Consider the following 27,763-nt stretch of genomic DNA (forward strand, 5'->3'; position numbering starts at 1 on the left):
GTCAAGTTTGGTGAGTGGGAACACAGCAGTTGTTACACATGAGAAAAGTATTTCAGTTGAGCGTCCCCATTTATGTTCGGAGTGTGGGAAGTGTTTCGCTAAGCGCGCAGGTCTTCTAAGACATAAGAGAAGTCACACGGGTGAGCGTTCTTATTCATGTTCTGAGTGTGGGAAGTGTTTCGTTCAACACACAATCTTTCAAAGACATAAGAAAACTCACACGGGTGAGCGTCCTTATTCATGTTCGGAGTGTGGGAAGTGTTTCCTTGAGAAAAGAGATCTTACTGTACACCAGAGAACTCACACGGGTGAGCGTCCATTTTCTTGTTCGAAGTGTGGAAAATGTTTTACTCAGACAGGACACCTTATAAGACACCAGAGAATGCACACGGGTGAACGTCCTTATCCATGCTCACAGTGTGGGAAATGTTTCGCTGCTAAAATCGACCTTATTATACACCAACGAAGTCACACGGGTGAGCGTCCGTTTTCCTGTTTAGAGTGTGGGAAATGTTTTGCTGAAAAAGTAAACCTTCTAAGACACCAGAGAACTCACACGGGGGATTACCCTTATTCTTGTTCAGAGTGCGGGAAATGTTTTTCTGTAAAAGGACAATTTATTGCGCACCAGAGAATTCACACTGGGGAGCGTCCTTTTGTCTGTTTGGAGTGTGGAAAAAGTTTTACTCAGAAAAGTGGACTTCTTAAACACCAGAGAATTCACACAGGTGAAAATTCTTTTTCATGTTCAGAGTGTGGGAAATGTTTCTCTACTAAAGTAAATCTGGTTGCACACCAGACAATTCACAGTCAGGATTGCCCTTTGTCATGTTTGGAGTGCGGGAAACGTTTCAGTCAGAAAAGAAACCTTATTAGACACCAGAAAAGTCACACAGGTGAGCGTCCTTTTCCTTGTTTAGAGTGCGGAAAGGGTTTTACTGAGAAAAGACGCCTTATTATACACCAGATCATTCATACTGGGGAGCGTCCTTTTTCCTGTTCAGAGTGCGGGAAATGTTTTACTCAGAAAAGTGCACTTATTAGACACCAGCGTACCCACATGGGTGAAAAATCTTTTCCATGTTCAGAGTGTGGCAAATGTTTCTCTAGGAAAGGAAGTCTGGTTGGACACCAAAAAGTTCATGCTCGGGGTCGCCCTTTTTCATGTTGAGAGTGCGGGAAATGTTTTACACAAAATTAGAATCTCGATAAATCAATTTCTCAGTCAGTAGAACTGTATAACAGAAAATTAGTTTATAAAGAAGAACGTCCTATCATGAAAGTAGAGTGTGGAAAATGTTTTACGGAGAAAAGACACCTTACTAGACACCAGAGAATTTACCGGGTGAACGTCCTTATTTATGCTCACAATGCGGGAAATGTCTCATGAGCTGAATTACCTGCTAGCTTCTTATATTCATTGGATACTCCAATCTTCTTGTTCAAAATAGGTTGTCCGTATTTCTCTTTGAAAAAAAAATCCAGTTGGATTTTCCGATTGGGACCCCAAGATCTAAATATACCAGAGACATTTTCTAACTCCGTAATCTTTAGATTCTCTGGGTGGGGGATTGGTTGAAATGGTGTACGATGCACATCATGGTATATTAGGGGTTGGTTGATAACGTTAGAGATTTTAGGGGTTTGGTGTTTATAGTTGTAGGCCTTGTCAGAATTAATAATAAATTAATAATATCTCGCTGTGCCTCCATTATGTCAGAATGTTTATACTGCTCTGAATATAACAGTGTCTATTTATGGTTAATAATAAGCAAAGATCTATGAGGAAGGAGAATCTTCACTTATGTCCATAAATCAATATGTAGCGAATTCTTTTTATTGATTAATTTCTTTTTAAAAGCATATACCAATTTTAGTGAAAAGAGTCTACAATATGGAATATATAAAAGTTTTATTCACGAGACATGTAATCACGATAAATGATCAAACTTGGGATGACACAAAAAGATAACTTTTACAAAAATACAAGCTTCAAACAATAAATGCAATGTGATGTGTAGCTCAATAATGAAAGTAAAAATAAAGCAAGATTAAGTTTTTCCCAGATGTAGTAGTATAAACCATAGATAAGTATACTATACAATCAGACCACAATTGTCTGCGCAATGCACAATCTGATAGTCACTTTACTGCAGATAAAGCGAGAATAGGCTATGCAAAACGTGAAACTAATACGCCAATATGCGCTAAATCTGATATTTAATAAAAATGTTATAAAAAGCAAAAATCATCTCTTTAGAGAAAAATCTACATATGGTTTATACGGCTGGGATTGTACTCTCATTACCCTTTAGCATGAAATGTAAAACATTTAAGGAAGTACATAAACAATATTGAATAATAATCAAATAACAGCAAGGCATAATTACCATATTTAAAATGGCTGCTAGCTTAGAATTGTAGTTACCAGAGTCCTTAAGATGGCTGCTTTTCCAAGATGGTGGCCAATTAGGGAGGAGTTTCGCTTGGCGTCTCTTAAAGTTTCAGATACATGATGGAGCGAAATGGAGTCTGTGTAGATGAGTCTATGCATAGCTGAAGTAGTGTGTATGTTGTAAGTGTGATGTATATTGGGCAAACCCAGAGGGAGTAACATGATCCCCATTGGTTGGAACATCTTATTCATTAACTGGTGATGTCATAGGGTGACACCTCTTGCTCAACCAGTATATTGAATATTAAATAAAAATGTCTCCATTTAAGACTATAATAAAACAACATAAAATGTATCCATGCTTTCATCGATTACATGTCCATTTAATATCCACCAGGTATCTGAATAAAGATTAAATCTTGGTAATGCCATTCTAATATTTAATATATCTTATTTAGATATATATATATATTGGAAATGACTTTCTAACCTAAGACTTCAATTACCGTAGTAGCATTCAGTGACCAGTGATGGCAGTGTTGCATTGCTCTAGCTTCAGCATACAGCAATATTACAGCATTATTTATCTTCAAATAAACTTCGCACCTTATATTGACAGAGAGCTTACAATTCAGACTTCCTAGAGTCTAGCAAGGTCAAACAAAATTTTATGATGCTTTCTACAACTTACAAGAGCTTATTTACTGAAGCTTACTAAACATGCAGTGATGAGTCATCAAAATCAGTAAAGTTAGAATTTAGCAAAATATTAAACAATTATAATATATAACAGTTTTCTACATATCTATGTATGTTAGTTATATATATTTCATTGTTAATATTATGTTACATATAAGATTATAACATATCTGTAAATTTTATTTTTAAATGGGTTTAAGCATAGAAAATACTGACTTAAGGTTTTTATGATCCCACACAAACAAGACTACCTTGGTATATTGTCAGCTAGTCTTTGTCTAAAGAAAGTCAACAGACTATTTATTTATTACCTTTAGGTCAACACAGCATGTCTGTTGAAACTTTCAAACATCTCCTGAAAAGACACTTTTCGCCTAAAAGGAGGTTTGAACTTTTAGTGACCTTCAACTAAATGGACGCCACTGCTTCATATTTCTATGTAAAATAAAATATAACATTTCATTTCTATTTGTAAATTTAACCTCCCCAAATAACCCTGACAGCCTGTTGGAAATGAATTGTAACAATATGGCCTTCAAAAGAACCATTAAGGAGTTGGACCCACCAGTACAAAGATGACCCCATCACACGTAATACATAGGTAAACATGGCAACATATAGACAACAGGCTCACAATTTTGACAGCAGGTAGGTAACATACAGGCAATCAAAAAAAATGCATGGAGCAACAGATGGGCAATCATGAAAAGACATGGACAACCATAGCAATATGGGGGCAAACATGCAATATCCGCAATAGTCCCAAGCTAGCCCAATATTTATGTAGCGCTCACCTCCGGAAGAGCCCGGTGAGCAGTCCCCAGGTTCTTTTTCCAAACTAGTGCAGCGTCAGCCAGGCAGACAGTAACAGTCACTCTTCTGGCTCAGTGGACAGTTTAGAGTAGCAACGGCGAACCTAGGGCATGCATAATACAGCTGGCACTCAGAGCCCTCTCTGTGGGCATGGGAGCTAAAAGTCACAAGATCACTACCCCACAGCAGCCGAACCACGGAAACTCAGAAAAGCTTTACAAAGGAGCACACACTGACAGGCCATCGCCAGTGCGCATGGTCGGAAATGCATTGCGTCTCATCCAGTGACGTCATCACGCCTGACGCCACGCCCCAAGAGCATTCTAGGGGAAATGTAAGAAATGTAACGGTAGGAGCCTGCATCAGAAGAACTAGGATAGGCCAGCAGGTAGTCCAGACTGCGTAAAGGCTGCAAAGGCAGGTCAACACTTGCACCCCAGCAGTCTATCCATGCAGACTGCAACTGCCCATTTTGGGACAATTGCAGTTAAGATAGGTATTGCATCAGGAGCAGAGTTTGGAGCAGTGTGTACCAGATGATCTATTCCAGTGATGGCGAACCTTGGCACCCCAGATGTTTTGGAACTACATTTCCCATGATAGTTACATAGTAGTTGAGGTTGAATAAAGACAATAGTCCATCCAGTTCAAACTGTGTAGGTGTGTGTGGATGCAATCATCTCACATACCCCTTAATGTTATGATCCTGGAGATGTACGTCCAAGAGTCTTTTAAAAATAGCCATACTCCCTGCAGTTACTACCACTTGTGGTAGAGAATTCCACAGTCTTGTAGCCCTAACAGTAAAGAACCCCCTGCGCAGCCTAAGGTTACATCTCTTCTCCTCTAATCACATTGTATGGCCACGTGTCCTCATGCATTCGTTGCGACTGAACAGTTTTTTTTTCTATGCTGAGATCACCGTTGAAGTACTTGTATATCGCTATCATGTCCCCTCTCAGGCGTCTCCTTTCCAGGGAGAATAAATCAAGCGCATGATGCTCATGCACCCTGCAGTGTAGTTGAGCATGGGAAATGTAGTTCCAAAACATCTGGGGTGCCAAGGTTCGCCATCACTGGTCTATGCTCTCCTATAAAAAGGTATCTCGAAAGATCCTAAGGAAGCCTTCCTCAATGTGAGCATTGTAGAAATACCAAGTTGTTCCTTCTTCTATCCTTTTGATGGTGGGTCAAAATGTTTGATGGTCCTTCACCCCATTGATAAAACAGCTGAAGAATAAATTGGCATGGTGTCTCTTGAATGAAAAGACGTCAGAGCTTCTGAAGGACAAATTATGTGTATTTGAACGAGCCTTGAGCCCCTGGATTAAACAACATGTATATCGAGAGACTTTGAGCATTCGCTCGCAATCATTGGACTTTTTTCCTACTTCGCCTAATTCTTAACCTACCTAGTTTACTGTTCTAACATAATAAAAACTTTTTTTTGGAGGGGGGTTCTCTTGCAGAATAACGTGAAGACAGAATATAAGCATGGCACTTCTACTTACAGAACACTATTGTATTTTACCTTGAAACTGTGTGAACGCTCTCCATGAATGATTGTGCTTGCTGTCATGTATTCTTACAAACCCTTGAATAAAAACTTACTGAAACTGACGAATATTTACTCCAGCATTGCAATTCATAGACCTTTTGCATAGTTTGTTACAGTAGATGTTAACCTAACCTCTAAAATCACATAATGTCATTTGAAAAGAAATCACAGCCAGTGCCAGCTTTTCGAGCATTGCTGATCACAGCCAGTGTTGCTGATCATACCCCTTGAAAGCCTGAAGGTACTCCTTGGGTTCTGGGCCTCTCTATGTGGCTAAGCAGCAAAAACATATCTCACATGTGGTACCCTATACTCGGGAGGACTAAGAGAATGTGTTTTGGGTTACAGTTGTAAGTATGACCATACTGTGTGTGAAAAAAAATATGTATAAATGACAACTTTCATTTGTTTTGATCCCAAGTAGACAGAATTCTCTGTGCTGAAGGAATGCACCCGGACAAAGTGGCCACTAAAGAGCCAAGGAATGTGTTCATGGTGTGTCTCAACCATTTCCTATGAGCAGTAAATACCGACCTTCCGGAAGAAGCACCTTTTATATTTAAAGCGGAGTTCCACCCAGTGAACGTTTTTTTTAATAAAAATACCCCCGGGACAGTCAGGGATAGTGCATTCCTCAATGGCTAGCCTCTGATGTGTCCCGGGTTGCACTTACCTGCAAGAAGAAATACTTACCTTGAAAATGTATTCTCCAGCGCTGCCATCTCAGGTGTGGGCAGCTTGAAGCCAGCGCGATCCTCTTCTGTGTCCTCTTCCATCTTCTTCGGTCCCACGATGCACTGCACCGGCCCGCCGTCACTTCCGGTGCCATCCCTGGACAGCTTCTGGGCATGCCCAGAAGCTGTTTTGCAAGGTATGACGGCACCTGCACCAGAACTGACGTCGGGGCCGGTGCAGGCGCATTGATTCCTGGGAGCGATGACGTTCAGCTCCCAGGAATCATTGCAAAGCGGAAGTGACGGCGCGGGCCGCGGCAGAAGGAGGAAGTGGATGGTAAGGTAAGTATATTTTCTTCTAAACGAGGTAAGTAAAAAAAATAAAAAATTGCGATTTATCCATTTGTTTTTCAGGTGACCCGGAGCGAGAAGGTGGAGGCAAGTATAATTTTAGGGTGGAACTCCGCTTTATGTGGCCTCACGCCTTCAACCATTGTTCACTGGGCCTCACCATAGCCTAGAACGGTGCATGCAGGCCTGACAAGCATTGAGTGGGCATCCAGCAACCCTTATGAATGTGAATATTAGATAAGGTGACCAGATTTTTAAAATTAAATCCGGGGACATATTTTTTTCTTAGCAAATGGCACAGGACTACATAATACACAGAGCGCTGAGCACAGAACTGCATAATACACAGAACGCTGGGCACAGGACTACATAATACACAGAGCGCTGGGCACAGGACTACATAATACACAGAGCTCTGGGCACAGGACTCCATAATACACAGAGCGCTAGGCACAGGACTTCATAATACACAGAGCGCTGGGCACAGAAGTGCATAATACACAGAGCGCTGGGCACAGGACTGCATAATACACATAGCTCTGGGCACAGGACTCCATAACACACAGAGCGCTGGGCACAGGACTACATAATACACAGAGCGTTTGGCATAGGATTACATAATACACAGCGCTGGGCACAGGACTGCATAATATATAGAGCGCTGGGCTCAGGACTGCATAATACACAGAGCCCTGGGCACAAGACTACATAATATATAGAGCGCTGGGCACAGGACTGCATGATACCCAGGGCGCTAGGCGCAGGACTACATAATACACAGAGCGCTGGGCACAGGACTGCATGGTAACATAGTTAGTGAGGTTGAAAAAAGACATCAGTCCATCCAGTTCAACCTATGATGTGTGTGTTTGCTGTTAACCGTACATTGTATACCCCTGTATGTTGTGGTCTTTAAGGTGCCCATCTAATAGTTTTTTGAAACTATTGATGCTCCCTGCTGATATGACTCTTTGCAGAAGAGAATTCCACATCCTTACTGCTCTGACAGTAAAGAACCCCCTACGTACTTTAAGGTTAAACCGCCTTTCCTCTAGTTTTAGTGAGTGGCCACGTGTCTTATTGTATTCCCTTTCTCTGAATAGGTTTTTCCATATGCTAGGGTCGCCAATACAGTATTTGTACATTGATATCATATCCCCCCTCAAGCGTCTCTTCTCCAGAGAGAATAAGTCCAGTGCTTGTAGTCTTTCCGAATAGCTGATGTCCTCCATTCCCCTAATTATTTTTGTTGCTCTTCTCTGGACTCTCTCCAGTTCCAGCACGTCCTTCCTGAGGACCGGTGCCCAGAACTGGACAGCATACTCCAGATGTGGCCGGACCAGAGTCTTGTAGAGTGAATAATCTCTTTATTTCTGGAGTGAATCCCCTTTTTTTTTTTTTTCAAATTCTTTATTTTATTTTTTATTTCAGAAAACATAAACAGTGTATAAAGTGCAATAAAACACCGGCAAACAAAAGAGTAGTACAGATTGACCGGTGAGGTCACCGGAAAGTGCAAGAGGCATAGTTTCACTATCAAGATCAATCAGGGAAACAATGTGCACGTAAATTGATCACACTTTAAAGGTATGACCGATTGCAGGACTGCCCGACGAACTACCGGGAACAGGCCTGGCAATGAAGGCCTAACCAACAGATTTATTGAAACAGAATTAGATCCACATATATGTCTAACGGCCAATCGGTCAGTGGTGTAACATAGGGATTGGGGAGAGAAACAAGAAAGGACAGTACCAGAAAAGGGTGGTGGGGGGGAGGGGATCAGAACAGGTAGGGAAGGGGGACCGGTGAAGGTACCAAGTCAGAACATGAAAGAGTAGCCAGAAGAAGGGGGAAACAAATAGGAGAAGCGAGAGGGTGGAAGGATGGGCAGAGACAGGGGTAGGCACCGATGGTCTTCCTGCACGGGCAACCCCCACCACAGCCAGACTGCTACAGCTGGGGAGAAATCCCCTTTTTATACATCCCAGTATTCTGTTGGCTTTGCTTGCAGCGGCTTGGCATTGCATGCCACTGCCAAGCCTGTTGTCTACCAGTACCCCCAGGTCCTTTTCCATCTTAGATTCACCCAGAGGTTTCCCCATAATACACAGAGCTCTGGGCACACGACTCCATAATACACAGAGCCCTGGGCACAGGACTACATAATACACAGAGCCCTGGGCACAGGACTACATAATACACAGAGCCCTGGGCACAGGACTCTATAATACACAGAGAGCGCTGGGCACAGGACTCCATAATACACAGAGCTCTGGGCACAGGACTACATAATATGCAGAGCGCTGGGCATAGGATTACATAATACACAGAGTGCTGGGCACAGGACTACATTAAAATAGAGGAGGGTGTTAGGTATAGAGTACAGGGTTCAGAGGTTTGCTATGCACAGAGGACACTTCTGCCCCCACATCCATAGCTCACCCTTCTCTCACAGATAATCTCTGCAGACACCTTTTTAGCCCTTCCCTTACAACAGCTAAACTCTCCAACTCCAACTTTTTTTCTTTATTTATTTTTATTTTTTTTTACTAAATCGCCCCTCCCCACACTTAATTTGCCTAGGCAAATTACATGCACTGTGATCCCTTTTTTTTATGACTTTAAAGAAAGGAGCATAGGGCGGGAAAATTGGCATGTCATTGAGAGGTCCGCCAGGTGAACCTGGCACAGCCAGCACCCTATGGATGACGTCCCAGCAAAACATGGTGGCGCGGGACCGAGCACTGCCAGAAGAGAAGAGGATTTCAGCTGGACAACGCTGGATCCACTGGGTGGGTGAGTACCTAAATGTGCTGAACATGCCACCAGGTAAGCAGGGGTAAAGAAAAAATAAATAAAATGCAGGGGGGAGTGAAAATCTGCTAAAAATATCCAGATCATCCAGTATATCCAATGCATTTAAAGTATAACTAAAGGCCAAACACCTTTTTTTTTTAGTTTTGGAAAGAGTGGAAGTGGATTAGAACCCCTGCCACTCTTTATTGCTGTCCGTGCCCCCCCATTAAGGAGATTCGTCCTCTCTAATTGTCCTGTTTACCAGTATCATTGAAAGTAAAACAAAATCCCAACTATTGGGTTGTCCCCAGAAATGTAATAGAGGGGAAATCGTCCAATGGGGACACTAGTTCTGGTGACCTTAGGGATTCCCAAGGAATTCCCTTGATTTGCAGGGATTTCCGGTAACTTCCTGTGTGGCTGTGGGACAGGAAGTGAGGGGAAATCTCCCCAATGAGACACAGATGGCGAAAAACAATCTGACAATCCTCGCTCTACCCAAAATGAAAAAAATATTTTTGCCTACAGTTTTACTTTAAGGGTTTCTTGCTCACTTTATTTATCCACAAAAAAAAAAACGGAATTTTTGTAAAATCTTACCTGTAAAATTCCTTTCTCTGAGTCCTCCGACAGTCGCCGCCTCCTCTAAGTCATCACTGTTGGGGTATTGACTTCCGCTCCACAGGAGTAGCTGGGCATAAAGGCTTAGTCAAAAGAACAAAGGCATTTGCATATACACACCCATGGGGGCTGTCTCATCTGGTCAATACCCCCCTGCAGTGACCACTCCCAACTCAGTTTGGTAGCATAGCAGTAGGTAATAAGAACCCCAAAAGAGGGGCGGGGGCGGCGACTGTCGGAGGACTCAGAGAAAGGAATTTTACAGGTAAGATTTTACAAAAATTCAGTTTTCTCTTACGTCCTCCGACAGTCGCCGCCTCCTCTAAGTCATCCCTGTTGGGATGTCCCAAAGCAGTATAGACATGAGGGGTGGGAGACGCAACCGTAGAAAAGGCAACACAGTACCCACATCAGAGAAAGGAACCTTACATGCACAGTAAGAGAACCTCTGGGCAACAGAAAACAATGCTCAACAGGAGCAACAGCCCAGGAAAGCAAATACCAACAGCCAGAGACCCATAAAAAAACAAGGGTCCTCCATGGCACTGCCGCACTGAGAACCTTGCGGCCAAAGGAGGCATCAGCCGATGCCAGAACATCTACTTTGTAGAATTTGGAAAAAGTGTGCACCGACGACCAAGTCGCAGTCTTGCACACCTGGGCCACGAGGCCCGATGCCATTAGGCCCAGGACGCACTCACAGATCTGGTAGAGTGCGCCTCAACAGGGAAGGGTGGAACCTGTTCCTTCAAAGCATAGGCCTGTTCAATGGTCTGTCTGATCCATTTGGCAATAGTCGCTGCGGATGCAGCCATGCCCTTCCGAGGTCCCTCAGGAAGGACAAAGAGGGAATCCGTCTTCCGAAAAGATTCCGTAGACGACAGGTAAACCCTGATCGCCCAGACAGATGCCAAGGGGCCACTAACGCATCCGAGGCGTCCGTCAGCGGATCGCGCGTTCTTGCCACGAACCCTTCCACCTTTCGGTTTAGCCGAGATGCGAACAGATCCACGTCCGGGGATCCCCACTTTGCACACAGCATTTGGAAGACCTCCGGGTGCAGGGACCATTCCCCCTGGTCCAGGGTCTGGCGGCTCAGATAGTCGGCCTGCCAATTTTCCACACCCGGAATGTGAACTGCTGAGATCGCAGAGACATGAGTCTCGGCCCAAACCAGAATGTCGGTCACCTCCTGGGCCGCCCGAGCACTCCTGGTGCCCCCTTGGTGGTTGATGTAAGCCACCGTGGTAGCATTGTCTGTCTGTACCCAGACAGGACGGCCCTGAAGATGGTCCGACCACTGGAAGAGACAGAGTTTTATTGCTCGCAATTCCAGCACATTTATTGGGAGGGAGAACTCCTCCTCCGACCAAGTGCCCTGGTTGCCCAGGACTCCACCCCAGCCCGACAGGCTGGCATCCGTGGTAATCACCGTCCACACCAACGGACGTAAGGACTTGCCTTCCGCCACCAACGGGGACTGGAGCCACCACAGAAGAGCCAATCTGGTCCGACGACTCAATGAGACACTCAGAGCCAGGGACTGAGGCAGTCTGTCCCACCTGTCCAGGATCTCCGCCTGGAGAGCCCGCGTGTGAAACTGAGCAAAGGGTATCGCCTCGAAGGCCGACACCATCAACCCCAGGCCCCGCATACAGGTCCTGAGTGACGAGGATGGGTGGTCCCTGAGGGACCTGAGCTCGTCCTGCAAGGTCCGAGCTTGTCCTCTGGCAGAACACCTTTGCCTGAGCAGAGTCCAGAATCAGTCCCATATAGGGAATAGGATGCACTTTGCCCCCCTTCCTGGGCACCGCGAACAGATTGGAGTAAAAACCCCGAAACCTGTCCCAATGAGGCACCGGAACAATCACCCCCTGAGCAAGAAGGTCCTAAACCGCTTGATGCAGGTCCTGCCGACGCCCAGGAGGCAAGCAAAGCTTTGAGGGAAAGAATCTGCCTGCCGGCCGGGAAAGGAATTAGATCTCGAATCCTGATCGAATGATTTCCTGAACCCACCTGTCCGAAATCCAGAGCAGCTAAGGTTGGAGGAAACCGCGCAAGCGTCCCCCCACCCTTGAAACGGGTGAGGGCGCCCCTTCAGGCAGAGTCGGACTGACCCGCCGAACCGGCATTGCCGGACTCCTACTTGCCTGCCCAGGGCTTCTTCTGGCTGCCCTGGGCCTTGAAGGGCTTGCCCTTGGATTGGTTCCAAAAGGTACGAAAGGACCCCTGAGTGGATCGAGACGCAGAACCCCGCTTGCCACGAAAGGACTTGTTCTTCGGGTTCTGGGGCAGCAAAGTGCTCTTGCCCCCCGTGACGCCTTTCACCAGGGTATCCAACGCCTCACCAAAAAGGCGAGAACCAGCATATGGAAAAGCGGCAACTGTTTTCCGCGAGGACTGGTCAGCCGACCAGCTCTTCAGCCATATCAGTCGCCGGTTAAGTACCGAGACACTAGACAGGCGTGCTACTAAAAGGGGCCTCATTTAAGGCCGCATCACACAGATACATGATTCCTTGGTGAATTTGATCCACCATTTCCAGCCCGGAAAGGCGAAACAGCATCAGACACGAGGTTGCTCCTAAGCACCTTAGTCCAATCAGCCACCGCCTGAGCCACCAAAACAGAAGCGAAAACGGGTCTGAGCAACGAGCCCGCCACTGTATAGGAATGGTGGGCTAGAGACTCCAACCGCCGGTCCGTGGGATCCCGGAAAACCGGGGTATCCTCAGAAGGAACCAAGGTAGCCTTGTTTAACACGGCCACAGTGTGATCTACCTGTGGAGGCACACACCATCGTGATTCCGTAGCCGATGCAAACGGATAAAGCAATTTGAACCGACTAGGCACCAGGAATGGACGTTTTAACGTGCGCCACATTTCATTAACAGTGTAATGAAACTCAGCTGGGCAGGGAAAATCCTGCGCCGACTTGCGGGTCCTGTGCGTCCCAAATGAGGACACAACGCCCGGAGGACAGGGCTCATCCTCCCAATGTAGTGTTTCCTTAACAGAAACAATTAATTCATCCATGGTCGCCCGCTCTTCAGGTGACCCCGGGGAAGAGGTATCAACCCCTTCCACCTCTGCCTCCCCCTCAGACCCCACCAGGTCCAAGGATGAGCGAGACCCTGAAAAGGGCACGCTCGCAGCAGCCATATCACCATCTGAATCAGAGGAAAGAGACAATCTGGGCCCCTTTTTAGCAGCACGTTCAGCCATCAGCATTTTCATATTTGACACCAAGGTCGCCACTACAGCGGCCAAATCAGGTCTCAGAGGGGCCACAGGAGAACCAGAGCTGGGGGAAATTTGCTGTCCTGAGAATCCATTGCTCAAGGTGACAAAAAAACAACAGTGCAATAAAGTTAGTACTGTCCCTTTAAGATCGCTGCGGAGTGCGCAGCCCACCGCTTCAGCTACAGTGACAAAGACCCCCAAACAGGAGAGAAAAAACTGAGCCAGAAATGACAATACAGAAAGATATTGAGAGCAATAACCTGCAGAGCCCCGCAGAGTGTTGCCACCGAGTGTCCTGCTTCAGAGGAAAAGGAAGCGCTGCTAGAGTAGGCTGAACTTATAGGCTGCATGACTCAGGGAAAATGGCTGCCCCATAGGATTGCATGGAAGGCTCCGCCAAAATGGCCGCCAGACATGCGGTCGGAACGATCGTTCGGCTACCGCAAAATGGCGGCGGATGGTGCCAAAAACAGCATGTAGATTGCCCATAGAGAAGCTAAACATGCCTGCTCATACCTAAAATGGCGGACCGCGCGGTTTTACCCCGCCGCGGCCGCCACACACACAGTCTGCACCCCCAACAAGCACCGAAGTTACACAGGGAAGGAGACCCCTGTTAGCTCATTTACATCAGGAGGCAATTGCAAGATGATTCACGACCCTTCAGTCCCAACTCCCCCTGTGTAGTGAATTTCCCCTCGCTGGCCAGGAGATGCAACGACACATAGCAACTTAAGCTTAATGTAGATACATCTAATTTATTTCATGTTTGGCTCACATATTTATAGGGAAATTTGAGCGGCAAAAACCAGTTTAAACCAGTTACAATTCATGGGTCAGCTTAACAATAGAACATATCTCCACTAAAACAATACATAAAAAGGCTTTTACATCTCTGTAAATGTGGGGTGTCTCGTGTCTGAAATTGCGTTTGTGGAAAAGCCACTCCGTCTCTGTTCAGCTGTCTGATGTGTTAATGTAAGCAATTGTCAATTGTGTTCAGGTGTTGTCTGTAATCTCTATGCGAAGCTTAACTTGTTAAGTGTCCAAATGAATGAATGAAAGGTGTTTAATATGTAAACACCTATCAATGTCTGTAGTCTATATGCAAAAATCCAACTGCCAAGAAGCAAAGGATGTATGAATGAGGTGTGTTAGTATGACTCGTTAATGTCATTGCAAGAGCCCACTAGCTGAAATATACCAATAACTTTAATATTTAATCAAAGCACATACACTCTTTCAACCCCCAAAAACATACAGCACTGCAGCGCATGCACAAGCGATCCCCGCAGGGACCGCATCAGGGGGTCACACAGGTACAGACATGGGGGACACACAGCAACACAGGACTGCCTCCCCAGACAGAGGCCCCACACAGAAGTACTTACCTGTACCAGATGGCGTGGGGTGCCTCTATGAACGGAAAGCCGCTGTCCTCATATGACAGGTAGTGCCGTTAGCCAGGGACATGACACTGCATCATCGCAGATGTGTCCTGTGAGGTAGCCACCTCACAGCTGCATCCCTGCTGCGAACAGGGATGGGTCGTTCATAGTGCCAGGACGAACCACGGCTGAACGCTCGATGGTGGGCTGGGGGTCCATCTGACCCTCTGCCCTGGAAAACCAGGGCGGTCAGTCCGAATCCCAGCACCGCAGGAATCCATCTTCTTCCGAAGAATCGACTAAAACTAAAGCTGACAAAATAAACAGCTAGTAAAGTAAGAGAAAACTGACATTTTCAAAAGAAAATCAAATAAAAAAGATTAGATAGGCTGAGACTGTAGCCCCAGCACAGGGAAGCCTAACTACTCCTGACGCTAGGCAGATTAAAACTGACTTGGGAGTGGTCACTGCAGGGGGGTATTGACCAGATGGGACAGCCCCCATGGGTGTGTATATGCAAATGCCTTTGTTCTTTTGACTAAGTCTTTATGCCTAGCTACTCCTGCGGAGCGGAAGTCAATACCCCAACAGTGATGACTTAGAGGAGGCGGCGACTGTCAGAGGACGTAAGAGAAAATAGGATCAAAGTCCACGCCCGCGGGGGTTATTAGAACACCAAACCACAAAACAAACTCTTGCCATCTGGCTGTTCACGGGACTGCTTGGTTAGTTCCCAGTCACGGCCTGTTCCTGACAAAGGCTAAACCAGGGTCTGTTTCCACATGTGGCAGCCTTTCCCAACTCTCTAAGAAGCGATTCAAGGTGGATTGCTTTTCAGAGGGCAGTTGACAGGCAGCTGGGAAGGGATAAGTCACTTCCTCCCTGCGTATTTCAACCCTCAGAAGCCTGCACCACTCTGCCGCAATGCAAACGGCTGCAACACAACCCTGCTCACTTGAATGAGTTGCGTTTGCCCAATGAACACGGCAGGGGTATTGATTTTGTCGCATGAACAACGAGCCAACCAGTCTACCTGATAAACCACAAAAGTATGGATGACACATACACCCCACCCTGGACCAATGCCCTTCACCGGCTGAGGCTGTCTGTCACAAAATATATACTTCTATCTTTGAAGAAAGACTTACCAACCGTGGCAGTAGGTGTCACCTTCTTCATTTGAGAACTCTGGGGGCTGAGATAAGTCTGTAAACTCCTCTGCTCCATTTGGACCTGCTATTTCACTCATGCAGCAAAACCGCAGATTGCGCAACATAAACTTTGGCAGCCACCTTTTCACTGTCGCCAAGGGTGACGACAAACAGTTCTTTCACAGAAACTTGGTGAATAACCAGAGACCTCTCCCCGGCCGGATTACCTTGCTCTGTATCCAGGGACAAGGGACAATTGGGGATTGCATACCCCCTCTAACTGCACTCGCCTTTACGTCTCGTTAGGGCTTCTCATGCTTCAGCATTCTCACATCTCTCAAGGACGTTGCGTTCCATGGCATCCTTTGTCTAGCGGGGACACATGCCCACCTAGTGCAAAACTACAGGTGGCACAGCATAAGCTTTGGCAGTATAATTTGTATAATAAACCATTAAACCCTATGCATTGCAATGTTCTGTTTTCCTATTTTTTACAAATTACTTTGATTCTTGATTGATGATTGGAATGTGCTCGGTTCATAGAGCGTCATCTATTGGTATTGGTGAGAAAGAGAGCCCAGAAGTTCTACTTCCACACATCAGCTGATATTATAGATATACATAGAGACACTTTAAATGGCATATAGTCAGGAGGTATTTAATATCTGCTTGGGAGATTCTCTGAAGCATGGATACAAGGGGACAGGCATGATGGAGATCAGAGACAAAATATTAGAGACAAAGAAGTAATATGCAGAAAGAGAAGCCCATAACATTATGGAGCTCACAATACCATAGACACTGGAAAATTAAAAAGGGGACAAGGCAGCAAAGGAATCACAGAATGTAGTAATGTAGTGTGGATGGTGGAGGAGAGCTGTTGGAGAATGTATTGTGGATGGTGGAGGAGAGCTGTCGGAGAATGTAGTGTGGATGGTGGAGGAGAGCTGTCGGAGAATGTAGTGTGGATGGTGAGGAGAGCTTTCAGGGAATGTAGTGTGTATGGTGGAGAAGAGCTGTCAGAGAATGTAGTGTGGATGGTGGAGGAGAGCTGTCGGAGAATGTAGTGTGGATGGTGGGAGGAGAACTGTCAGAGAATGTAGTGTGGATGGTGTAGGAGAGCTGTCAGAGAATGTATTGTGGATAGTGGGGGAGAGCTGTCGGAGAATGTAGTGTGGATGGTGTAGGAAAGCTGTCGGAGAATGTAGTGTGGATGGTGTAGGAAAGCTGTCGGAGAATGTAGTGTGGAGGAGGGCTGTCGGAGAATGTAGTGTGGATGGTGGAGGAGAGCTGTCGGAGAATGTAGTGTGGATGGTGGAGGAGAGCTGTCGGAGAATGTAGTGTGGATGGTGGAGGAGAGCTGTCGGAGAATGTAGTGTGGATGGTGGAGGAGAGCTGTCGGAGAATGTAGTGTGGATGGTGGAGGAGAGCTGTCGGAGAATGTAGTGTGGATGGTGGAGGAGAGCAGTCGGAGAATGTAGTGTGGATGGTGGAGAAGAGCTGTCGGAGAATGTAGTGTGGATGGTGGAGGAGAGCTGTCGGAGAATGTAGTGTGGATGGTGGAGGAGAGCTGTCGGAGAATGTAGTGTGGATGGTGGAGGAGAGCTGTCGGAGAATGTAGTGTGGATGGTGGAGGAGAGCTGTCGGAGAATGTAGTGTGGATGGTGGAGAAGAGCTGTCGGAGAATGTAGTGTGGATGGTGGAGGAGAGCTGTCGGAGAATGTAGTGTGGATGGTGGAGGAGAGCTGTAGGAGAATGTAGTGTGGATGGTGGAGGAGAGCTGTCGGAGAATGTAGTGTGAATGGTGGAGGAGAGCTGTCGGAGAATGTAGTGTGGATGGTGGAGGAGAGCTGTCGAAGAATGTAGTGTGGATGGTGGTGGAGAGCTGTCGGAGAATGTATTGTGGATGGTAGAGAGCTGTCGAAGAATGTAGTGTGGATGGTGGAGGAGAGCTGTCGGAGAATGTAGTGTGGATGGTGGAGGAGAGCTGTCGGAGAATGTAGTGTGGATGGTGGAGGAGAGCTGTCGGAGAATGTAGTGTGAATGGTGGAGGAGAGCTGTCAGGGAATGTAGTGTGAATGGTGGTGGAGAGCTGTCGGAGAATGTAGTGTGGATGGTGGAGGAGAGCTCTCGGAGAATGTAGTGTGGATGGTGGAAGAGAGCTGTCAGAGAATGTAGTGTGGATAGTGGAAGAGAGCTGTCAGAGAATGTAGTGTGGATGGTGGAGGAGAGCTGTCGGAGAGTGTAGTGTGGATGGTGGAGGAGAAAGTTTTCACAGAATGTAGAGTGGATAGATATGGGAATATTACCAGAGAAAATATTGTGAAGAATAGTTGGACATCAGCCTATGTAGGGTGGACAGCAAAAATAATGAGGAAGGGAGGAACTATAGACAATGTCTGTGGATAATGCTTGTGCTACATTGCCGGTGTTCTCTCAGATTTCCCTACCCCGTCAGATTCCCCTACCCCCGTCACCCTCGGTCATTCTCATCAGCTGTTGCCGCGTCACACGCCCTAGTGCGAACACCGGTTTTCGCCATAAGCATTGGGATCTCAGAGGAGCTGCAAGTTCTTTCCTACTTCATCATTGGTAATAGAATCCTCCTGCAGTAGAAGTGAAGGTTATAATGTCTATTTGGAAGACTCAGGAGGACAGAATGAACATGTTTTGTGAGCACCAGGACAAATATAAGAATCATCATGTGCTGTGAACTGCTGGTCAGGGCTGATCACTCAGATCTGAGCTCTATGCAAACACTTACAATAACTGGTACAATATCTCTATACAATACTCAGTTTATTTTTATTTTGTAAATGTCTTTTTCAAGAATATTACATATATAACACCCATGAAAAACTCTTCCTTATGCAGTCACTGTAATTTAGAATCTTACTAATAATATTAATTATTATTATTATACAGGATTTATATAGCGCCGACAAGTTTACGCAGCGCTTTACAACTTGAGGGTAGACAGTACAAATACAATAGGAATCAGAGGGCCCTGCTCGTTTGAGCTTACAATCTATTTATAATAGTAATGCACAAGAAAAAAATACTCTTAAACAGTTTCAGTTTTAACTGAGAGATAAAATACGCAATAAAGTTACAGAATGCACCGGTAGGAAACAATCAAAATAGTGAAAAACAATGTTAACTGCAATTTCTATACTCTACACGAGGTGGTGATCTCACCAACGATGAGCATGAGCGGATCACACAGACAGGAAGTGATGTACAAGTATAAACAGGAAGTTCCAGGTGAAAGGTGAGAAGGGAGGAAGTAGGAAGTAGAGAAGAGACATCGCTTGAACTTGCAGCAGAGGAGGTAATAAGATATTATAGTTCCCATTAGGGGTAGGCGGTTTGGGTATGCTGTGTTTTATTTAATCATAATAGTTTTTTCTCATCTAACTGTTACCTGGTACTCCTGTAATTCTCATAATTTCCTTCATTTTCTTAACTGTTGTTACATGTACCAAGCAATGAGTCAGAAGTAACAAATAATTGTAAATGTTATTGTTGAAATTGTTAACTTAAAATTCCAATAAAAATTACTTAAAAAAAAAAAAAGATATTATTTTATATTTACACCCAGCCGTCCCCAACCCCCCCCCGTCATGTTCCGTCCTCTTCCTCCATAGTCACTGTAACGTCTTTTTTCTCCAATAGATGATGATATGGCACCTATAATATATGGTGGGTTACAATATGTATTCAAATACATTCAGCCATTTTTTTTTTTAGTCTAGATACATCTTAAATATAAAGCCATTTATCCTAATTTTTTTGTTGGCATTATATTATTATTGTCAATCACCTACAGCAGTGATGGCGAACCTTGGCACCCCAGATGTTTGGGAACCCCATTTCCCATGATGCTCAACTACACTGCAGACGGCATGAGCATTCTAGGAAATGTAGTTCCAAAACATCTGGGGTGGCAAGGTTCGCCATCACTGACCTAGAGTATCAACAGATTTTAAAGTGATCTTCTTTCAGACCTCCAGCTACCAGGACAGTCTTCTCTCTACGGGATGCAAGCCGTTGCTTGGGGATCTTTTGGCCAACTGTCTAATTTAGAGCCTCTGGTTTAAAGACCAGATACATCCGAAATATAGAGCCATTTATCCAACTGTCCATCCAGAGCCTCTGGTTTATAGACCAGATACATCCTAAATATAGAGCCATTTATCCAACTGTCCATCCGGAGCCTCTGGTTTATAGACCGGATACATCCTAAATATAGAACCATTTATCCAACTGTCTATCCAGAGCCTCTGGTTTATAGACCGGATACATCCTAAATATAGAACCATTTATCCAACTGTCCAGCCTCTGATTTAACCACTTAAGCCCCGGAAGATTTTACCCCCTTCCTGACCAGGGGTTTTTTTGCGATTTTTTTTTTTTTTTTTTTTTTTTTACTGCGTGACTTTAACGGACAATTGCGCGGTCGTGCGACGCTGTACCTAAATGAATTTCACATCCTTTTTTTCCCACAAACAGAGCTTTCTTTTGGTGGTATTTGATCACCTGCGATTTTTTTTGATCATGCGCTATAAACATAAAAAGAGCGTAAATTTTGCAAAAATAACAATATTTTTCAAATTTTTTTATATGAAATTCCCCCAAAAAAATATGTAAAAATCAAAATTTTTGAACATTTTCGGACAATTTGTTTTATGCTACATATGTTTGGTAAAAAAAAAAAAAAATCGCAAAAAGCGTATTTTGATTGGTTTGCGCAAAATTTATCGCGTTTACTAACAAAGGGAAAGATTTTTGTCATTTTTGGTGTTTTTTTTTTTTAACGAGTAATGGCGGCGATCTGCAATTTTTTTTTTTTTGCGGGACTGCGACATTGCGGTGGACAGATCGGACCCTTGACTGACATTTTTGACACTTTTGGGGTTACCAGTGACATTACTGCAGTAATCAGTGCTATACATATGCACTGTTACTGTAAAAATGACACTGGCAGGGAAGGGGTTAACTGTATTGGAGAGGGAGGGGTTAAGTGTGTCCTAGGGGCGTGCTTCTAACTGTGATGGGACATGGCTACTAGTGTAAAAACAGAGATCAATGGTTCTACATAGTAGAACCGTCTGATCTCCATTTTTACACAGGGGAGAATGACAGGTGGCTTGTTTACATAAGCCGCCCGCCTTTCTCCCTCTCTACCGACGATCGTAGTGTGACCGGCGGACATCGGGTCCGCCGGTCACACGCGCGGACTCCTCAGTGAATGAGCCGGGGCGGGCGCGCGCTCGCCCGCTATTGGCTCACAAGCCGGTCATATATACGTCACTTTGCCTGGCCGGGGCTGACCGCCGCAGTATATCTACTTTCGGCGGTCGGCAAGTAGTTAAAGACCAGATACATCCTAAATATAGAACCATTTATCCAACTGTCCATCCAGAGCTTCTGGTATATAGACCAGATACATCCTAAATATAGAACCATTTATCCAACTGTCCATCCAAAGCCTCTGGTTTATAGACCAAATACATCCTAAATTTATAGTAATTTAGTTAGGTTGAAAAAAGACACAAATCTAGCTCAACCAATAAAAAAAAAAAAACCTGTATGGTATAGTCCCATATACACAATCCTATACTTCGCAGTTGATCCAGAGGAAGGCAAAAAATCCCTGCAAAGCATGATCCAATTTGCTACAGCTGGGGAAAGAATTCCTTCCCGATCCCCCGAGATGCAATTGTATATCCTGTGGATCAGCTTTACCTATAAATGCGAGTACCCAGGTATATTATGCCTTATGTGAAGAATCCAGGCTTTTTTTTTTAAAGCATTCTACTGAGCTGGCCAGAGCCACCTCTGGAGGGTGTCTATTCCACATTTTCACAGTTCCTACTGTGAAGAAACCTTTCCGCAGTTCGAGACAAATTCTGTTTTCCTCTAGATATAAAGAGTGCCCCCCTTACCTCTGTGATGACCATAAAGTGAATAACTCAACACCAAGTTCACTATATGGACCCCTTATGTATTCATACATGTTGATCATATCCTCCCTTAATCTCCTCTTCTCAAGAGAGAATAAATTCAGTTCCTCTAATCTTTTCTCATAGATGAGCTCCTCCATGCCTCTTATCAGTTTGATAGCCCATTAATCCAACTGTCCATCCAGAGCCTCTAGTTTTTATAGACCAGATACATCCTGAATCTAGAACCATTTATCTAACTGTCCATCCAGAGCCTCTCGTTTATAGACCAGATACATCCTAAATATAGAGCCATATATCCAACTGTCCATCCAGAGCCTCTCGTTTATAGACCAGATACATCCTAAATATAGAACCATTTATCCAACTGTCCATCCAGAGCCTCTCGTTTATAGACCAGATACAACCTAAATATAGAGCCATTTATCCAACTGTCCATCCAGAGCCTCTGGTTTATAGACCGGATACATCCTAAATATAGAGCCATTTATCCAACTGTCCATCCAGAGCCTCTGGTTTATAGACCAGATAACATCCTAAATATGAAGACATTTATCCAACTGGACTGCAGAGCCCCCCTTTCTGTTACGAAGAAGGGGAAGTGTTGGTAGTCTTGACCGATTGCTGTTGTCCTGTCTACAGTGAATGAGCGCTGTCTCCCTACCAAAAAACTGAAAATTTTTGGGTTTAGAAGCACCTTGTTACTTTGAAAAGCAAGACCTGAAAGAAAAAATTAGTCAGGTGTTGGAACTATGGAGGAACTCTGAGCAGACATTATTCATTCATTCAACAGCTCAGATAATTCTCAGTTTATTATCTATTTACAGAGAGGAGAGTCCTGTATAGGTCATATGACCGTACCGATTAAGATGGACGAAATGGAAAAGCACGTGACTGATAGGATGTTAGATCTCACCCTGGAAATCATTTCTCTGCTGACCGGAGAGGTGAGGAGTATTCTGGGAGGGTCTCTTGACATTCGATTTTTTTCTGTAATTAAAACACATTGATGACTGGGAAGATCAGGAAGATTCAGGTAAATCTATATTAATAAATGTTACTTTCTCTCCTTACACAGAATTATAAAGTAGTGAAGAAAACATCTGGTGATCCATTAGCACCCAGCGGCTGTCTTCACAGGACATCACTCATCACAGTGCCTCCACCTCACGGCCTGACAACAGAGGTAACCAGTGCCAAGAAGATTCTAGAAGTCACCAACAAGATCATTGAACTGCTGACAGGAGAGGTGAGTGGTGCTGGGAATTCTGGGACATTATCCAGTAACAGACAAGGGATGTGTCTGGATGGTGACTGTATCATTGTGTGTGTCAGGTTCTTATAAGGTGTCAGGATGTCACTGTCTATTTCTCCATGGAGGAGTGGGAGTATATAGAAGGACACAAGGATCTCTACAAGGACGTTATGATGGAGAATCAGCCGCCCCTCACATCACCGGGTAAGAGGAGACTTTATTGTAAAGGAGAGAGCAGTACGGAGGATCCACCTAGATCCCCCAGGTAAAACTTCTTCCTTCGGTTACATGTCCTTGCTTCTTTATCTGCTTAAGATAGAGAATCTGGAATCCTTCAGTAAGGGCAAGATTAGGAATTCTTAACTGCTAACGGAAGGAAAAATTTTGTACAACACCAACATCCACCCCCTCCCCAAAATAGGTGGAGATACTGTACACCATATGAAAGGTCCTTCTCCATTCCTCCATATTACGTAACGTTCCCAATAAATGAGGAGATCCTGTACACAACATAAAAGGGTCCATCTCCATTCCTTCATATAATGTCATGTTCCCAACAAATGTGGAATAGATACTGTACACCATATGAAAGGTCCATCTCCATTCCTCAATATAACGTCATGCTTCCAACAAATGAGGAGGAGATACTGTACACCATATGAAAGGTCCATCTCCATTCCTCAATATAACGTCATGCTTCCAACAAATACAATGAAGTTACTGTACACCACGTGAAAGCTGAACTAAATGGCAGACATGAAGAATACTTATCTTTTTAAAAATTTCTCTCCAACAGATGAAAGCTACATCCGGAAAACCATGGACAGGCCTCTTATATTAACTGCAGACTTTTCTGGCGAACATAATGACATCACACAATATTCTCCAGAAGTAAATCCCATTACTCAAAACTTACATCACAGACCTTGCCATTTGGAGAAATCAATGGATCCCTCCAAATTTGAGGAATGTTTGGACCAATCACACACTGTTACTCCAGATGTCCATCTTAAATCTCAGAGTGCAGAAGAAGCGATGGATCCATCTAATTCCAAGGAATCTCTAAGTTATGGAGATCCCACAGGAGAGGTTTCATTGTCGAGTTTGGTGAGTGGGAACACAGCAGTTGTTACACATGAGAAAAGTATTTCAGTTGAGCGTCCCCATTTATGTTCGGAGTGTGGGAAGTGTTTCAAAACGCGCGTGGTCCTTCTAAGACATAAGAGAATTCACACGGGTGAGCGTCCTTATTCATGTTCGGAGTGTGGGAAGTGTTTTGCTCAGCACTCAGTCTTTCTAAGACATAAGAAAATTCACACGGGTGAGCGTCCTTGTTCATGTTTGGAGTGCGGGAAATGTTTCCTTGAGAAAAGAGATCTTAAAATACACCAGAGAACTCACACGGGTGAACGTCCATTTTCTTGTTCGAAGTGTGGAAAATGTTTTACTGAGAGAGGACACCTTATAAGACACCGGAGAATTCACACGGGTGAACGTCCTTATCCATGCTCACAGTGTGGGAAATGTTTCGCTGAGAAAAGAGACCTTATTATACACCAACGAAGTCATACGGGTGAGCGTCCGTTTTCCTGTTTAGAGTGTGGGAAATGTTTTCCTGAAAAAGTAAGCCTTCTAAGACACCAGAGAACTCACACGGGGGAGCACCCTTATTCTTGTTCAGAGTGCGGGAAATGTTTTTCTGTAAAAGGACAACTTATTGTGCACCAGAGAATTCACACTGGGGAGCGTCCTTTTGTCTGTTTGGAGTGTGGAAAAAGTTTTACTAAGAAAGGTTTACTTCTTACACACCAGAGAATTCACACAGGTGAAAATTCTTTTTCATGTTCAGAGTGCGGGAAATGTTTCTCTAGGAAAGGAAATCTGGCTGCACACCAGATAATTCACAGTCAGGATTGCCCTTTTTCATGTTTGGAGTGCGGGAAACGTTTCAGTCAGAAAAGCCACTTTATTAGACACCAGAAAAGTCACACAGGTGAGCGTCCTTTTCCTTGTTTAGAGTGTGGAAAGGGTTTTAGAAGGAAAAGAGACCTTATTAGACACCAGATGATTCACACTGGAGAGCGTCCTTTTTCCTGTTCAGAGTGCGGGAAATGTTTTAATCAGAAAAGTACACTTCTTAAACACCAGCATACTCACATGGGTGAAAAATCTTTTCCATGTTCAGAGTGTGGCAAATGTTTCTCTAGGAAAGGAAGTCTGATTGGACACCAAAAAGTTCATGCTCGGGGTCGCCCTTTTTGATGTTGGGAGTGCGGGAAATGTTTTACACAAAATTTGAATCTCGATAAATCAATTTCTCAGTCAGTAGAACTGTATAACAGAAAATTAGTTTATAAAGAACGTCCTATCAAAAAAGTAGAGTGTGGAAAATGTTTTACGCAGAAAGGACACCTTACTAGACACCAGAGAATTCACCGGGTGAATGTCCTTATTTATGCTCACAGTGCGGGAAATGTCTCATGAGCTGAATTACCTGCTAGCTTCTTATATTCATTGGATACTCCATTCTTCTTGTTCACAATAGGTTGTCTGTATTTCTCTTTGAAAAAAAAATCCAGTTGGATTTTCCGATTGGGACCCCAAGACCTAAATATACCAGAGACATTTTCTAACTCCGTAATCTTTAGATTCTCTGGGTGGGGAGGATTGGTTGAAATGGGTGTACGATGCACATCATGATATATTAGTGGTTGGTTGATAAGGTTAGAGATTTTAGGGGTGTGGTGTTTATAGTTGTAGGCCTGTGGGAAATTAATTGTAACAATATGGCCTTCAAAAGAACCATTGAGGAGTTGGACCCACCAGTACAAAGATGACCCCATCACCGTAAATCATAGGTAAACATGGCAACATATAGACAACAGGCTCACATTTTTGACAGCAGGTAGGTAACATACAGTCAATCAAAAAAAATGCATGGAGCAACAAATGGGCAATCATGAAAAGACATGGACAACCATAGCAATATGGGGGCAAACATGCAATAGCCGCAATAGTACCAAGCTAGCCCAATATTTATGTAGCGCTCACCTCCGGAAGAGCCCGGTGAGCAGTCCTCAGGTTCTCTTTCCAAACTAGTGCAGCGTCAGCCAGGCAGACAGTAACAGTCACTCTTCTGTTTCAGTGGACAGTCTAGGGTAGCAACGGCGAACATAGGGCATGCATAACACAGCTGGCACGCAGAGCCCTCTCTGTGGGCATGGGAGCTAAAAGTCACGAGATCACTACCCCACGGCAGCCGAACCACGGAAACTCAGAGCTTGACAAAGGAGCACACACTGACAGGCCATCGCCAGTGCGCATGGTCGTAAATGCATTGCGTCTCTTCCAGTGACGTCATCACACCTGACGCCACGCCCCAAGAGCATTCTAGGGGAAATGTAATGGTAGCCTGCATCAGAAGAACTAGGATAGGCCAGCAGGTAGTCCAGACTGCGTAAAGGCTGCAAAGGCAGGTCAACACTTGCACCCCAGCAGTCTATCCATGCAGATTGCAACTGCAATTGTCCATTTTGGGACAATTGCAGTTAAGATAGGTATTGCATCAGGAGCAGAGTTTGGAGTAGTGTGTACCAGATGGTCTATGCCAGTGATGGCGAACCTTGACACCCCAGATGTTTTGGAACTACATTTCCCATGATAGTTACATAGTAGTTGAGGTTGAATAAAGACAATAGTCCATCCAGTTCAAACTGTGTAGGTGTGTGTGTACGCAATCATCTCACATAGCCCTTAATGTTTTGATCCTTGAGATGTACGTCCAGCAGTCTTTTAAAAATAGCCATACTCCTGCAGTTACTACCATTTGTGGTAGAGAATTCCACAGTCTTGTAGCCCTAACAGTAAAGAACCCCCTACGCAGCCTAGGGTTAAATCTCTTCTCCTCTAATCACATTGTATGGCCTCATGTCCTCATGCATTCGTTGCGACTGAACAGTTTTTTTCTATGCTGAAATCACCGTTGAGGTACTTGTATATCGCTATCATGTCCCCTCTCAGGTGTCTCCTTTCCAGGGGGAATAAATCAAGCCCATGATACTCATGCACCCTGCAGTGTAGCTGAGCATCATGGGAAATGTAGTTCCAAAACATCTGGGGTGCCGAGGTTCGCCATCACTGGTCTATGCTCTCCTATAAAAAGGTATCTCGAAAGATCCTAATGCCCCATACACACGTGCAGATTATCTGCAGACTTTTGTCTGCAGACTTACCTTTTCTATGTAGTACAAGGGCCTGCCGGATTGCATACAAATTGAAAGTGTTTAGGTTTGACCTCATATTATATGGTTTTGGTAAGTCTGCAGACAAAAGTCTGCAGATAATCTGCACGTGTGTATGGGGCATTAGGAAGCCTTCCTAAATGTGAGCACTGTAGAAATACCAAGTTGTTCCTTCTTCTATCCTTTTGATGGTGGGTCAAAATGTTTGGTGATCCTTCACCCCATTGATAAAACAGCTGAAGAATAAATTGGCATGGTGTCTCTTGAATGAAAAGACGTCAGAGCTTCTGAAGGACAAATTATGTGTATTTGAACGGGCCTTGAGCCCCTGGATTGAACAACATGTATATCGAGAGACTTTGAGCATTCGCTCGCAATCATTGGACTTTTTTCCTACATTCTTAACCTACCTAGTTTGCTGTTCTAACATAATAAAAACTATTTTTTTGTAGGGGGGAGGGGGGGGGTTCTCTTGCAGAATAACGTGAACACAGATTATAAGCATGGCACTTCTACTTCCAGAACACTATTGTAGTGTAGCTTGAAACTGTGTGAACGCTTTCCATGAATGATTGTGCTTACTGTCATGTATGCTTACAAACCCTTGAAT

At 44.5% G+C, this 27,763-nt stretch overlaps 1 protein-coding gene across 1 annotated transcript in view; it reads left to right on the forward strand.

Moving 5' to 3' along the window:
• The window catches only part of LOC309564402 (uncharacterized protein), an 880,901-nt gene that overhangs the window by 719,786 nt on the left and 133,352 nt on the right, over positions 1-27,763 (forward strand). The window contains 2 exon segments of the mRNA XM_082269030.1: positions 111-1,135; positions 24,137-25,040. Coding sequence (XP_082125156.1) covers positions 111-1,135; positions 24,137-25,040 — 1,929 coding nt within the window.

This window comes from Pelophylax lessonae (assembly GCF_965119305.1).
Source record: "Pelophylax lessonae genome assembly, chromosome: 9".
Taxonomy (NCBI): domain Eukaryota; kingdom Metazoa; phylum Chordata; class Amphibia; order Anura; family Ranidae; genus Pelophylax; species Pelophylax lessonae.